This window comes from Antennarius striatus, chromosome 11 (genome assembly GCF_040054535.1).
Source record: "Antennarius striatus isolate MH-2024 chromosome 11, ASM4005453v1, whole genome shotgun sequence".
NCBI lineage: Eukaryota > Metazoa > Chordata > Actinopteri > Lophiiformes > Antennariidae > Antennarius > Antennarius striatus.
The window spans coordinates 14,789,199-14,805,659 of NC_090786.1; the positions used below are offsets into that span (position 1 = coordinate 14,789,199).

The window sequence follows — 16,461 nt, forward strand, 5'->3', positions numbered from 1 at the left end:
TTCCTTGTCAATTCTCATTACGTTTTTTTAGACCATGAAATGACTTTGTTTCATGGAGTTCAGCACTGGCTGATAACATGATCTTAATTATGTGTTTGCATCCATAATGGGCATGCGTACTCACTCTCCTGTTCTTATTCAGATAAGCCAACGTGCTGGCAGGAGAAACATCTCATGTTTGACTCTGTGTGTGTGTGTGTGCGTGTGTGTGTGTGTGTGTGTGTGTGTGTGTGTGTGTGTGTGTGTGTGTGTGCGTGCGTGCGTGTGTGCGTGCGTGCGTGCGTGCGTGCGTGTGTGTGTGTGTAATGAATGTGCTTTCTTTATGTGAAAATATAATATTTTTTAAACTCCTTATGCAACCAAAGTGCAGCAGAAATTACAATTATTTATTTTCAAGTGTGTTCTTAAAGATTGTATTTAAAAGGTGGTCTGATTATTATAATAAATGTAGCACCAGTAGTCGGTGAATTCATTACTATGAGGTGGGTTAATACATTTGTCAATCATTGTGAGTTAGGATTAATGTTATGAAATCATCACACAATAATGGTAATCATGACACATTTACATTGTGCATGAAAATCATTCTTTTTAAAAATGTGTAATTATTGATATAGATGTCTTCCTATTTTATGTTGATGAGGTTTGCCTTATCTTTTGTAATGTATACCTACAACTCATTCAGTTTGACAGAGATGTAAAGGGCCGATTTTTAATCATAAAAAGAATGTACTTTAAATGATGTTTATATTGCGTGAATGTGACCTAGCTTTGACTTTCATTGTCAGTTTGACCTGTAAGTAGGTTCAACAAGTGATGGGACCTGACAAAATGATCACAACATTAAGGTTGTCAGATTGTTTTTTATATCAGTCGTACATTGCTGCAAATTTTGACCATGTGTGCAATTTGCATTTATCACTTGTGTCGTATATGATGATTCCTCTGGGGTTTTTTTGTATATTTTTGATTTGTAACCACCTATAGGAAATCGGACTACTGCACTATGTCAGACTTTTTTTTTGATGCAACAGATACTCATAAATGTACTTGAATTTTCTTGTTTGTTGTATCAGCATCATGGACATTGTGTCTTTATGTTTGCTTACCAGCACTGTGTGTCACCGTGTATTTTTGGGTTTGTGTGGTGTTATAAGACTGGAGTTTTCATTTATTTATTATCTTTAACAAGTTTTAGACTAATTTTATTGCTTTTACTTAATTTCTGATAGCTTTGAGTCAACTTTAATTAAACAGGCCATGCAATATAGCAGAAGGAAGAATCACTCAAATTGCCAGATAAAAGTTTCTAGTGTTTTAGCTAATGCTGTTTGAATAATATTAAAGAATTCCATATTTTCTTTGACTAAACCTTCATCTTAAATTTTATAATTACACTAAATACTGAAAATTTGTGTTTTAGAAAAAGATAAATGGGTTTAGGCAAATATAACGTTCTTCAAGCTCTCATTTTGAGCGCAGTTTAATGAGAGTTCGACTCAAAGGCTTTAATTTTACTTTTAAATGTCCTCCTTTGATTAATGTTTGAAAAGTTCTGTGGGCGTATTTGAAATTATGTGACAGCACTTCAATCTGCAGCTCATCTTTAAGATCTTTTTGACGTTTTTTTTGCATTTTACTTTTCACAGCATCATGCTCCTTTTACACATACAACTCACATCTTTGAAGCTGCACGGCATATTTTAAAATATTTCTCCCAGCATCCAGGGATAGTTCTATCTCTCCTAAATTTGATCTGTGTGAGGGAGTCTAATTTTAGATGAGTGTTGAATCAAACTTATTTCATTTGTGAGTTGAAAGAGCCCCCTGCTGGATCTGTATTTACTTTCTTGCTCCTTCTCATGCGAATGAAAAGCAGTCTGTCTCTGGCTTATAAAAGAACATGAAATCCCTCCCTTTTCTGCCTTGCATCCTTTAAACTCACTAACTTTTATGGTGGGTTTAATGAGATAATAACTCAGACCTTGACCAACTTCAAACGAGGCAACACCAGCAAACAATTTGAAAGTTACAATCCATTTATTCTAATTAGGAAATATCAGAAGAAAGCAAACTTAAAGGATGATGGTATATGTAAGTTGAAGTGTCTTTCAGGTCAAATTTTGTTACACATCTCAAGATTCAGAAATTCACTTAACACAATAACACTGGTTTTATAAATCCACATATTTCATTAGTTTTCACAGTGATGAAACTTGATCTTGTTGCCACATATAATCTCATTTTGTAAATAAGCTTGTAATGAGAGGGATTTGGAGCAGCCTCTCAGGATGTTCCCCTTGGGATTACAAATGTCTGCTTGCTGCTTTCATTTGAAAAGCTTGAGTCACCCCGACTGACTTTCATTTGTTTTTGAAAACCTTTGTTTTGTTGAATATCTACCTCAGGCTTGGTTTACCACATCACAAATTTGCGAAATACTAAAAAAAATGTTGCCTTTTCCTTAAAGCAACCTCATGTAAAATCTTATATATGTATAAAACATATACAGTATGGTGTAATTGAGGAAATTAACATCAGTGTCCCTCCAATAAACATTTGGGCCACTGATGGGCTCGTTGTGGAGGCTTTTCTTTTGTGTTTGTGGTTACCAGATATCAGAGGTAATATTTTACTTTTACTTTGCATCATCTTCATCCTTTACACTGATCAATGTCACCTGCCTTACACGTGTGCAATAAATGTTATGCAGCTCTTTATTTTTGTGTTCCTGTGTCATATTTTAACACAACGTGACTGATGTAGAGTCTGAATGGTCACTAGCAGTTATAACTGCTTAAAGAGGTTATAGCATATAGTTAAACACCTAACACAAATTATTTGTCAAACCATACAAGTTAAATTTTCTAGTTGTTCTGAAGCTTTCAGTCACGTCAGTAGAATTTAAAATGAAAAGTAAATGAAATATAAAAGCAATTTGATTAATATGTTAATTTAAGGGGTAACATTGATATACTGTACTTATTAAATTAGACTTTTGGATCTGTGATTATATTTCTTTTGTAAAAATGAGTCTATTTCATCCCTTCAGTTTATTTCCATACAGGTAAACTGTTATCATTCTGTACAATGAGACAAAAATCTCACATTGGGTTGTTTTTTTATGAAATATAATTAACCACAGTTCAAACATTTTTACAGATTTACAACATAAACGGAAGTCAGCATGGCTTGATGACATTTACATCTTCTATCCTTTTTATTTTGAGCTGTTAGGATGAAAAGAAAAGTCATATGTCTGAATGAACAATAATACAGGGGGTGTTTGTCTTTGGTACACTAGCACACACAGAGCACAGTAAATGAAGAGGGCACTTCAGCCAAAAAAAAAAAAAGAAAAACTCCCTGATACTGATTAATATTTGGCGATGCTGTTAAATGTAGTGAGAAAATGTGGGAGCTTTTATCTCTGGAAGCAAAGATGAAAATACAGGAAGAGGAACTCAGAGTGGGATTAAAACATTTCTCATCGTATCAGAAATGAGAGGACACCTTCCTAAAGAAGACATCGCTCCGGCAGGGAAATACTGTATAATGATCTTGCATTTCTGCAGCACATGAAAGGTTTCTTTTCAACTTGAAGAAGCTGGCTTTCTGGTAGAGAGGTGTATGGGTGAATGGCACAAACACTTGCACAAGACAAGTGAATGAATCGAAGGTGGCTCTCCGACCAAGGCCATTTGGAAGTCAGCGTGAAAAATGTTATGTGCTCAGGGAAGCTAATCAAACAGTCTTTCGGTCACTGCTAGAGTGGCTATTTGTTCCCTGCAGGTCCTTTCACATCCAGAGACTGGTGGGCGGCTCCCGCCTGAAGGTTGCAAGCTGAAGGATCGCAGTAACCATTAGGACCAGCTGCACCGGGAGGCCCAGGCACACCGGGTTGTCCAGGAACACCAGGCAGTCCCCTCTGCCCATCCCTGCCATCCTGACCGTAGCCGGGTTTGCCTGGCTCACCTGTGATTACGACTCTGATTTAGAATGATCATCACTACATTTAAAGGTTTCAAGGGAAAAAAGGCTGCCGGAAGAGCGAATGAACCACAAGTTGTTTGAAACATGTGGTGTTACCATTGAAGACAAAGGAGCAAATTTTACTCACCAGGAAGTCCAGGAGGTCCGGGCTGGCCTTTAGGTCCTCGTACAGTCGGCCCTCTAGAGCCTCTGTCTCCCATTTCACCTGCAACATGTATTACACAGTTAAAACATTGAATAGATTGTATAGGTTATATTACTTGTTGCATCACACTAAAAAGTGACACCTTCATTACCTTTTGGTCCTTTGACTCCTAAAGCCCCTGGTGGTCCTTTGAGTCCTGGGAGACCTCTTGTTCCAGGTTGCCCACGGAAACCATTGTCTCCTGGAATTCCAGGAGGTCCTGGAGGTCCAGGTTTTCCAGGTAAACCTGCTGCACCAGACTCTGGTCTTCTTAAACTGGCAGCTAACTGAGCAAGCTGTTCTGTTAAAGAATGACAAAAAGATGATGCTGAACCTATTGAACAGGTGTAAGAACCACACAAAAAAAAACTGGAACCAAGACACTAAATGTTTCCAAATAGTTACGATTGTTTGGTATCAAGGGAAATTATACTATAGTACAAAACCCTTTTGATTCTGAAAACCCAAAACAGTTACTGTGACAAGATGGCTGAAATCTTTTGTTCTGGAGTTCAGAATGAAACAGGAGGTGAAGCAGTGATTACAACATCCTTTGAGCTTTTCCTCCTTTTCTACCTTTCTCCATAGAATTTTGCTAAATTGAGCAGAGGAGATAATGCACTTTGTTTCAAGCAATCAGCAACAGAAAATTTATGTTCATGGTGTAAAGGATGTAATATTAATCTCCTGTGGCTCCTCACTGGATAGCATTTTGCACTTAAGATTCCAGTTTTCTGACTCCTGATGAAAATTCATGCAGCTGCTGCTGTTCGACAGCTTTTTTTTTTTTTTTTTTTTTTTTAAGATTTCCTTTCAGAGCAGACTCTTTGCTCCAAGTAGAGGAGTGCAGGTCTGCTGGAGGTGAAATTAATTTTTCAGCACGTTGGGTATGAAAAAATCATGAGAGCAGGAGATGAGTTGTGAAGAGGTAAAAGCAATAGAATGAAGAGAACAGAGGTTGTGACTACAGTGAGACATTTCCTAAAGCTCAGAGAAAGAATTTTTCATCCATCAAATAAACAAAGGCTGAAGCTCATTTCATGTTTGGGCTATGAGACCTTCCCTTTTTTAGCTTCAGAGAATTCAGCAACCACCCAGATCAATGAGACAATGCAGGGGTGGCTCTGTATGTGGTTTGGTAATGAGGCATTCTGAAAAAGATTAAAGTCAAGGAATGAGGCACAAGGGAATGATAAATGGGGTCGTAGGCCTATTAGATCTTACCTTGCATGACTCGCATGCAAACTTGCTTGATGTGCTGATCGCTTGGCTCTTTCCCCTGGAAAGAAAAAGTTGACTTTAAACATTTTGTGAAAATATGTCGAAAACATTTTTCATCACAGTTATCACCCAAAATCAATGCTTGTCACATTTTCTGACTCGCACTTGTAATAGAAAGATTGTTTTGTTCTCTTTGAGTGGAGAATATTCCACTGTGGAACTTGTGTATTAACCAAAGCACACTATAGTAAATCTGGGCTTTAACCAGCCTTGTTGTGGACATGTTGTCTTCACTGGCATCCTCTGCAGGGACATCAGCATGCAGGTTAGCTACTCGGTGGCTGCTAATAAAATTAATTCCCAATGTTTTCACAGCATCTTGCTCAGTTAATGTCCTGTATCTCCTGCTGCTGCACAATATTGAGATTTAGTGTTACACATATTTGTACAAATTAAAATCAGAACAACAGAATAAAAAAGGTTTTAAAGAATAATGCAACGAGAAATATTGCAACTAAAATTACTTATTATCTGCTCTGATTTTTTTCTTTTATTCCTGCAGAAGTTAACGAATATAATCTACTGATTCAAACTGCTTTTCAAGGAACATTTCTGTGCTAAATTCTCTCTACAGTTTTAAAGTCAGTTACTTACCGCCGGACCTTGAGACCCTCTGACTCCAGGTGGACCCCTGTCCCCCTGCATGCCCCGCTGCCCAGGTGTTCCAGGGGGGCCCTCGATACCAGGCTGACCACGGCTTCCCTCTGGACCGCGTTTTCCAGTCTCTCCAGGAACACCACTCTGAAAATTAATTTTACCAGAGCATTGAAAAAATATATATATATAATATTTTTAGAAATAAGTCTTCTTTTTAGTTTAAAAACTGAGTTATCAGGTTGAAATAATATGTTTGAATTCACCTCTCCTTTAGGTCCAGCTTCTCCAGGATCACCCTTGAACACAATTAAAATAATAAAAACAGAAGTTGGAAACAAAGACAGTTGTGAAATTTAAATAGATCAATGAAAAGTGTTGGTGTGATGACTCACAACATCTCCTTTTTCTCCAGGGTTTCCTTCATCACCTTGTCCTCCCTATGAAAACACAATTTTTTAATTATTTTCTTTGTTAACCATTACCAGTAACACCCCTGAGGTAGAATTGAATATTTATCATCAGCATTACCTGATCTCCTTTTGGTCCCGCCTCTCCACGCTCTCCCTTTAATAGAATAAAAAATAAATGTGTGTAAAAAAAGAAGATCTTGTTCAAGTTCAGTTTTTCAACAGTAGAGGGGGTTGATGAGCTTTGTTTTTGAGATCGTCAATGATAACTCGTTCTTACTGTCTTATACCTTTCTAAACACAGAGAGGTAAAATGTGACTGTCATTTCCTACCCTGTCTCCTTTCACCCCAGGCAGACCAGGAGGACCAGGGAGACCAGGAAGGCCAGGGTCACCTTTGGGTCCCTGTAGCAAATAAACACATATTTATTATTAGTCTGGTGTATGGAGCTCATAAGAAACCTCTTAAACAAAAAAAGACAACATTTGTATTTATTTTCAAAGTGCATTATGATGCAAAACACCTCATGAACTTAAAATGTGCAAGTGATGAGTAGTTATTTTTTAATATTATAAGTTTTCCACTTTTTATTCCTTGTGGGTTTTAAATGCAGCTTTGTATTGTCACTTATTATGGAGGACTTTTTTTGTTTGCCATTCCCCCTTTGATCACTGACCAACTGTCTGAGGAATGCCAGAGAACAGAGAGCTCATTCAGCCTTCTGCTGACAGGTCTCCTCTTACTGTGAAAATAGACCTTATGTGAGATCCAGCCTCAGCCCATTCTCTGAGATACTCCAGTGGAACAACAGCTAGAACCATACACCTCACGGCTTCACTCATCTTCAGCATTTTGCACTCATCAAAATGCAAGAGGTGGCATATCAATTGGTGATTCACTCTTTTTTTCTATGTGTTTTTGTATTTGATTCATTTTGATAAGGCTTCCATTTCCTGTACATTTCAATATCCGTTTTGGAGGGTTCTGTTGGGTTTCTCTGTCTGTTTAAGCACTTTGAATAGTCTGCTGATGTGATTAAGAGCTATACAAATAAAGGTTGATTGATTGATAAATACTAAGGATATTTTTTTCACATCAAAACCGATCAAATAAAATCCAAAATTGTTTTCAGAGTGCTGTATAACTCATGTTTGTAACTTACCCTAGCACCTGGCTTGCCAGCTGGACCTACAGGGCCATGCTCTCCTATATCTCCCTGTAGGGAGCAAGAAGAGAATGTGACAGGAAAGAGAAAAGGGTTGAAAATTTGGATAAAATAAAGACAACAAAAATCTATGCAGACAGAATACTCACAGGTTCACCAATAGGTCCGACAGGTCCCACCTCTCCCTGTTCTCCACGCTCACCCTGCAGGGTGAGACAGTGATGCATCAAAAGTGACCCAAATCATGACAGTGCTTCAACACTTGTGGTTGGTAATTACTGTTTTGCCAGCAGATCCAATTGTTCCTGGAAGGCCTAATTGACCAGCATCCCCCTGTAAAGAAATGCAAAGGATAATTAAGGACAGGATTTAAGGAAAAAACTAAATAAAAATAAGAAATATTTATTGTTGTTTCAAGTTGAGCTGGAAAACAACCTTAAGGCCGCTTGAACCTTTTTGTCCAGGTGATCCAGGCAAGCCCTAAAAACACAGTATTTTTAAGCAGATATAGCAATCACAGAGGGAATCATCTTTATTGAAATTTTTAAATAGAATAATAAAATATAATAAAATACAAATAAACCTCCCCTTGAGAAGTCCTAGAGCGCAAATGTTAAAGCCTTAGCAGATAATATATATATATATATATATATGTTTTCACCCAAGAAGACATTACATGAAGGAAGTCCTCTGGCTATCAAAATAATGATGGCTTTTCCATTTGTAAAATCACTCCTAATGCTGTCACAGACAGGCTGTTCGTGTTCAGTAGCTAACTGTTATTAGTGTTAGACTAACAACAGATTTAAACACCTGGAAAATGTTTGTGCCTGGGCTAGTGACACTGATTTCCCTCTCATTTCAAGAAGAGGCAGAGCGATAGCATTAGCATCTGCTTGAAAGTAGGTCAGTTTAATTATTCATTTGAAAGTAAAAGATGCAAAAGTATTCTTCTGACTCCTGAATGCAGCTCCAATACACATGAAGAAATACTGTAGCACAGCGTGCATGATCTACAGTGCTTCAGACTGCTGCTCTTGGGTTTATTCAGGTGCATCCAATCAGAGTCAATCTAACAGTTTGGACTAGAGGTCACACTCACAGGAAGCCCCGGAGTTCCAACCTCTCCAGGAGCGCCTGCCTTCCCGATGCTTCCCTGCAGGAAATTAGACATTGAAAACAGAAGCTAATACCGCCCCTAATTGCAACGCATCATCATGTTTTATTATCATAAGCTGCATGGTTAAAAGTTCTGACATAGGAAATGGTGATGCACCTTTGCTCCTGGCATCCCAGGAATACCTTCTCGACCGTCCACACCTGGTAGGCCCTGATGGTTACAAGTACAAACAATGACATTATTACAAACAAAAGATCATCAAAATTCAATTTGTTATCACTGATCAGTCACTCACAGCCTCTCCCTTCGGTCCTGGAAGGCCTGTGTTCCCTCTCCGCCCTTGAATACCCTTAACAAACCAGCAACATTACATTTACCGGTAGTCCATTTGTTAAAATTCATGAACAAATTCCCTAAAATCACTGCATCTGAAACCTCCTGTGCTGATGCTGTATCACTAACCTTTTCACCTTTAGGTCCAACCTCCCCCATCGCACCTCTCTGGCCTTGGTCCCCCTAAAATAATACATCAGATAAAAAATAGCTCATTCAGCCATATTTTGTTGCAAAAATAAATCCATTTTAAACTGCTGGGCAAACTCACAGTTGCCCCTGCAACACCCTGAGGACCTGGATCTCCATCAAGACCTCTAGCTCCCTGCCAGAAAACAATATCAGTACTGGTAGTCTTATCTGTTTTAAATGATATATATTTCAATAGACATTACTTTATGAATTCCATCTAAATTTTTCAAATAATTGAATAATTAAAGTAGATAAATACTCACTATATCTCCCTTGCGGCCTATCATTCCCATGGCTCCTCGAATTCCCTGATGACCCTAAAATAGCAAAGACGCAATTTATAAAAAAAAGATTCTTATTATAATTCCAACCTGAGATACTCTTAATATAATTCAGTGAACACCGTCTAACCGTTGGTCCTTGGGATCCGACCTCCCCCGGGCCTCCCTGGTCTCCCTCCTCACCCTGAGGGAATGAAACAAATACAACAGTAGTGGTAGAAAAACAGCATGAAGTCAATCAGACAAAAAACGAATGTAACTACATTTAAAGAGGACAAACAGACAATGCTTCTCTAATCAACGGTTTGTTAATTACAAAATGAGGCAGCCAATCTACAATATGTTTAATACTCACTTTTTAATGGATTGCAAGAGGGCAAACACAGACGATTTAACTCTAAATTACTATTCCCTCGCTTGCAAATTACAAATAATTTATATGCTGACTCTGTTAAACCTGAGGAGGCGACTCCATTAAGATTGATGGTGGTTCAAGACCGAGGCTGTGCACATTTTCTGCTGTTGTAAAGGCAATATCTAAAATTATGTGTATTATAATTGGCCATTAAGGTGAGTAAACACTACATTGTTCACAATGAAAATTCACTGAACAAAGACAAATGAACACAGTGACTTGTTTACATCACAAATGAGAACATTCTTTATTCTACTTGTCTGCTTGATACAAGAAAACTGAGACTTAATGTTCGTCTAATGGACACAATGTCTCTGTTGTCCTGGAGGCAGAACATGAAACAATAGGAGAGACAAGGTTTTCAGTCGTTTAAAGAAACATTGTTAATTCCTTATTGTTCAATTTAAAAAGTCTCCAATTATCTTCCCATCTGTGTTTATTGTGATGGATATGTTAGAGATTGTTGCTCCGTTAATTACAATCTTTAAAACCTTGTGAAAGTTCATAAGATATATAATAAGTAACTGGATCACGCAACGCTTTTCACAGTGTTCCTGGCTGCAAGCTATCAGTGGAATACTCACTGTTTATTTCAAATCACAGTACTTTCAGTGCCAGCACAACATCTCCTTATTTTATTGTTGACTTTAGTTCAAGGTTAGATTTTTGTATTTGTGCAGGAAGACAAGCAAAAGGGTTGTGAAAGCAAACTTACAATGAGGAAAGAAGTTATTCTCAGAGCAAAGAGTGAGAGTGAATCACATCCTGGCTTTGGGTGATAAAAGGACATGGGCCCAGGCTCATTTCCATTTATATAGTGTATAGACACATTACAGTGTAGTTGTGCCTGAGCATCATTTCAAATAAATCATCCTCGATGCATTACATGGAGTCAGAGGCATTGCACAAAGGCTTGTATCATTACTCCCTCTTGAAACGGAGCATCACACATTATACGTACTTGTCTCAGAGGTGCTGAAAAATTCTGCTCATGTTTAAATAATGCATAATTGTTTTCTGATGTGGAATGTTATGGCATGTGAAGGTAAATCTATGTTTTTGAGTACAATTTATCTCAATTTAAACATAGACTCACTTTGTAGCTGATGCTGGTGTGCATAATATTTCACATGAGTAGAAATATAGTGGATTTGAGCTTAAAAACAAAGGATGTACATATTTTACCTTGTGCCCTTGTTTCCCAGGTTCTCCTGCTTCACCTTTGACTCCTTTGTGGCCCTTGAAGCACACAGAGAATAACCTGTGGAATACATCTTTACGGAAGTCTTTCCTTCGGGATTAATATATATGGATATATGTATATACATCTACAGTATCTATCTACAGTGTCTATTGTGTTACACATTGACATGATTTTAAGATACCAAAAAACCTAAACACACCTTCATACCAGGAAGACCGGGATGACCAGCAGTCCCAGGTGGACAAGAGTTTGGGCACTACACAAAAAGATAAAGTTCAGTAAATATTCTCTATTCTATTTAATGTTGAAAAAAATCTGGTTTCTATTTTTTATTGTCTCTAGAAAACATTTACCAGGTCGGCACTGCCCAGCAATCCAGCTGCACCCTAAAATATAGCAACAAAAGAAATTAACAATTTAACACTGACATTAATCAACATCATAATTAACGTTTTCCAGCTCAACATCATAACTGCAATGTTCAGCACCTGTATAACAACTAACAAGACAGAATTAATTTCATGTCCACATCATGCTCCTTCTCTAGTGAACAAAGTGATCTGCACATCAGGTGAGCTTCATCACTTACTCTAGGCCCTGTTGGTCCACGTGGTCCCGGTGGACCTCTCACACCCATGGGCCCCTGTGAAAAGACAGTAAATGTGTCAGAAACTACGCAAAGACAATAAATGCGCTGGGCTCTCCACAAGCGCTGAGTAATGAGGAATTCTTTCGAGAAGGGAGATTTCAGCAGGAAATCTGGCATTGACAAAGCACTGCTTTGGTTCAGTGTGAATTAGAGACTCGAGGATTGTTGAATGTGGTACAGCAGCATTGGATGAAAATAAGACAGGATAACATTTGTATTAGAATTTTGAAGTGTTAATGTTTTTCAAAATAAAACATTTTTTCGATGCTAAAAATCAGTCAGCACTTCAAAATCAACCGGATTCCTTTCAGGAATTTAATTTACTATTTTTACTTTGGATGTCCATATTTGTTAGTTGTACAGCTAGAGGTAACCCTAATTTAAATGTACTAATACACATCGGGAATTAACACCCAAATCGTAATCTAACTTTTAATCCAAATGTTGAACTTTAATTGTAGGATATACAATGACGCTGAGAACTGTAACCAAAAGACAAATTCTAATGAAACTACATTAAACATCAAAATAAATACTCTTTAAAAAAATACTCTTAAAATACTCTTAATATTTCAGATAAAGGGATGAATATTTGATTAATTCCTTTGATTTCTTTAGCCAAAAATTTTCTTAGATTTTTTGTTAAATGTATTTGGAAATCTATGTATACTCAAACATGTTACATTTATGTTCAGATGAAAACTAATTTATGCAAAGAGTATTTCTGTTCATGTGAGCTAATGTGTTCCTAAATATGTTTTGTCATTGACTCTTAAATTCATAATGTTCATTTGAGAGGCAGCACCTCTTACATTTACGCTCCACATGCAGTTGAATGAAATTATGACTTTGTAATAATAGAAGATGCCTGAGAGCATCTCCAGACTGTTTTTAATAACACCAAAGACATATTCATTTATGGTGGAGATATACTAGAAGGCGGGAGCTGAAATTTTTTTGCTCCAGGTAGTCAGATTAGCCAATAAACTATTATACTTAAGTGTTAATTAAATGGTAGTCTTCCAGCCTCTCAGCCTTGAATTAAATACAATTTGATTAAAGTAACAGTCTTTTAGTACTTACAGGTGCTCCAACTTTTCCCACTTCACCTGGAAGTCCTCCAGGTCCAGGTGATCCCTGTTCAAAGTCAGATATTTCAGATAATCACTAATAGATGTTTTACCAAAGTATAACATGTAATACCACTTTAAAAAATAAAATAAAGTGCTGATTATAATAATTATTACTTACTGGAGGTCCATCTGTCCCTACACCCTAAAGACAAACATATAGAGTGTGACTCAGCATGAATTTTGTGTGCATAAATTAAGAAAGATGGATGGTCCTTGTTGATTTGTCAGGTCTGAAAGGAAGCGATCACTCACAGCTGCTCCACGTGGTCCAGGTTTTCCAGGTTCACCCTAAATGGCAAGGATAAGATGCATGTAGAAATACTGAATCACTGAGCCCAGGTAAAATGATGTTCTCTGAGGCACTGGATCCTAGTTAACATTCCTCCAGCTCATCACATGACTTTGCTCTGCACACTTGACCCAACAATATTTAGCCTAATGAGGGATGATTCCGGGCTTTGTTCCCCATGGAGATTACAGAGAAGACTTAAGTCTCATTTGTCATGAGGAATTGGTTTATGCACCATGGCTCCCACTGCCATGCCAAAAGCCTGGACAGTAGCTTGGCACCATTTTCACACTGAAGCAGGAAAAGCAAAGGCTCATTAGTTACTCACTTTCTGTCCGGGAGGACCATCAGGCCCAGGATCTCCAATCGAGCCGGTCAAACCCTGTAGAGAACAGACATCTCACTTAATTATCACGATAGAGAGAATGCAGAACAAGCAAATACAAGGTTAGTACTACCTCAGGAGACAATACCTCTGCTCCCCTATGTAAGTATTTGGAAATTCAGAATTGGATATCGACATTTCACATCATCATAATGTAGTCCTCCTCCAAGGGGAGGAGTCTAACATACTTTCAGCTTTATTGGCATTACAACTCAGTTTCTGAAAAGGTCATAATGTCCACAACAGCATGTTCAGCCCAGCAGACTCACGGGAAAAGCCAGTGCCAGGGCAGAGAGCAAAAGTCTCAGACTGCAAACCAAGCAGACAGCAACATTCCTTAGGCTCATTTCTAACAGGCTCACAGAAAAAAACCCATTCCACACTGTTTTGAGGATTGTCAACAGGAGATACCAACAGCAGGCTCCCAACAAAGCAGCTATTGTTTTTGGACTCCTGGGTGTTGCGAGGTATAACTCCTCACTAAGGAATTTTGGATTTATTCATCCTGTTTCGTAAATTCCTTGCATTTTTTTCAATTATATTGCAAAGACTTTCTTGTGTATTTTATTGGACGCTGTGCAGGCAAATAAGCGTAAAAATAAATTAAAAGATTGGAGGGTCATTCTTTGCAAGTATGCATGGGTTTCTGGTTTCACATCAAACATCAAGTATATAAAATGTAATGTGCTCACATCATTTCCTGGAATTCCAGGTAAGCCTGAAGACCCGGGTTTACCTGCATCTCCATCAGGTCCCTAATAACAAAAATTCCACATACAGTATGCACAAATTATGGAAACAAACCCCAGGATATTCCATCGTTTTAAGTCATTATTAAACATATTTACGGGAAGACCATCCTCGCCATCTTCTCCCCTTTCCCCCTGAAACAATAGAGATTTAATGCTTTCAGGTGTATAAATCATGACACAACAAAATAATAATATCACTGAACGAGATGACTCACATCGATGCCATTAATTCCTGGGACACCTGCAGGTCCAAGAGGGCCAGCAGGTCCTCCGCTCCTCTGATAAAAATAAAGAGTAATACGATCAGAGAAAAATTGGGTCCGAAGACAACTTTGAAATGTTTGTTTTTTTGTGCTTACGTGGCTTTATACAGTCAAGATGAAATACTGACAACAGGTGCATATTTGATACAAGCATTGTAAAACCTTACTGGCTCCAGAATTTATCAACATTATATAAAAGTTTTCAAAAATACAAGCTCTAAAAGAAAAGTTTAGAGAAAAAGATGCTTGACAAAATTACTGCATGGAACAAACTTAGCATCTAAACACATAGGACCCAGATCCTAGCTGTTTAGAATGAGCAAGGTAAAATATTCACCAACACCTCTGTCACATCAAGCTATGGAGATAAATAGGGACACAAGAGGGAAAGAAAAGCAGTTCATCTTACTTGAGCAGAGCAGATAAGGACAAGCTGGAGAAGCAGAACCAGAAGAGGCCCTCTAACCTCTGGGGCCCGAATCATAATCTCCTCGTGGGCAAGAAAGGAAAAGATTTAAGTCCTTTCTCTGGGATTTGTTGGGTTGAAGGACCCCTGACAAAGCAGCTCAACTGATTCCACTCCAGCGCTCTAGTTAATGCGAGGTCCCATGGCCTTCAGATGCTCATGTATATTCATGCATGGCTTGGTTAGAAGAGGGGGATTGGAGGGGTTGCAGGGTTGTCACAGAAGGGAGGGCCTAGGCACAGACACCGCAAATAGGCAGGGTCAGTAAGTGAGTTGAGTTCCACCTTGAGTCTACTCTTGCTGTGAAAAATATTCTTTTCATCAGCTAACAGTTTGGATGATGCTTATTTTTAAATCACTCACTTTTAATAGTAGTCACATCCAGCTAATCCAGTTCTTTCCAGATGAATCTGTACTTTAAAATATATAAATTTGTGAGTAATAGAATAAAAACTGGAGTGACAATATTTGCAAGTAAGAAAACAGACTTTCTCTCTCTCTTTCTCTCTCTCCCATACACACACACACACTTCCTTTACAGTTCAGCAAAGTTATGTCCAAGCAAGTTTTCATTCTGGAAGAAAGTACAACTAATCAGTGGAACAGTTTATACAAAAGTGACACAATGGTCTTAGCAGTCCCATCTGAGTTGTGTATTCCCAGTACCAGACTGCTAAATCAATCTTATTTCAAATTTTATCAATTTTATATTTTCAGACTCATGTCTCATGTGGGCGGCACAGTGGCGCAGTGGTTACTTCTGCCGCCTCACAACACAGCAGACCCGGGTTCGAGTCCCGCTCTGTGCGGAGTTTGCATGCTCTCCCCGTGTCTGTGTGGGTTCTCTCCGGTTTCTCTGGCTTCCTCCCACCTCCAAAAGCATGCACTTCAGGTTGATTGGCCGGTCCAAATTGCCCGTAGGAATGAGTGTGTGTGTGCATGGTTGTGTGTCTTTGTGTGTGGCTCCGCGGTGCACTGGCGTCATCCCCGGAGTGTCCCCCGCCTCACACCCTATGCCGCCGAGATTGGCTCCGGCTCCCCGTGACCCACTGCAGCGGATGTAGCGATGGTAATCTGAAGATGACTGACTGACTGATGTCTCATGTGTGTAACATCACATTTACAAGGCGTAAAAGCTCAACATACAAACAGCAACAAAGCAGGACATACTGCAGGTCAAAAACAGCAGCAATATTCATAGAGGAAAAAAACATAGCTGAAAAAATAGGTACAGGTAATTACAAAATTGCACATTATAGACACTGGTCAGACGGATAAACTGGCCTTTTGTTGTTTAGCTTCAAGGGAGTGTCAAGTAGCTAAAACAAAAGAGCTAACAAGAAATGTTTCA

The 16,461-nt window shown here is 38.4% G+C and overlaps 1 protein-coding gene across 1 annotated transcript; it reads right to left on the reverse strand.

Annotated features, from left to right (window-relative positions):
- Positions 1-466: 466 nt before the first annotated feature.
- Positions 467-15,228, reverse strand: col9a1b (collagen, type IX, alpha 1b). Its single transcript, XM_068326524.1, has 32 exons — positions 15,054-15,228; positions 14,597-14,659; positions 14,478-14,513; positions 14,322-14,384; positions 13,573-13,626; positions 13,208-13,243; positions 13,074-13,097; positions 12,906-12,959; positions 11,763-11,816; positions 11,527-11,559; positions 11,373-11,429; positions 11,155-11,208; positions 9,685-9,738; positions 9,537-9,590; positions 9,353-9,406; positions 9,211-9,264; positions 9,044-9,097; positions 8,905-8,958; positions 8,731-8,784; positions 8,064-8,108; positions 7,908-7,961; positions 7,778-7,831; positions 7,626-7,679; positions 6,796-6,867; positions 6,584-6,619; positions 6,448-6,492; positions 6,319-6,351; positions 6,053-6,199; positions 5,402-5,456; positions 4,290-4,478; positions 4,121-4,198; positions 467-3,975 (listed from the first exon to the last, which is right to left on the reverse strand). The coding sequence occupies exons 1-32, from the start codon at positions 15,126-15,128 to the stop codon at positions 3,776-3,778; spliced, it is 2,043 nt and encodes a 680-aa protein (XP_068182625.1). The 5' UTR covers positions 15,129-15,228; the 3' UTR covers positions 467-3,775.
- Positions 15,229-16,461: the final 1,233 nt, after the last annotated feature.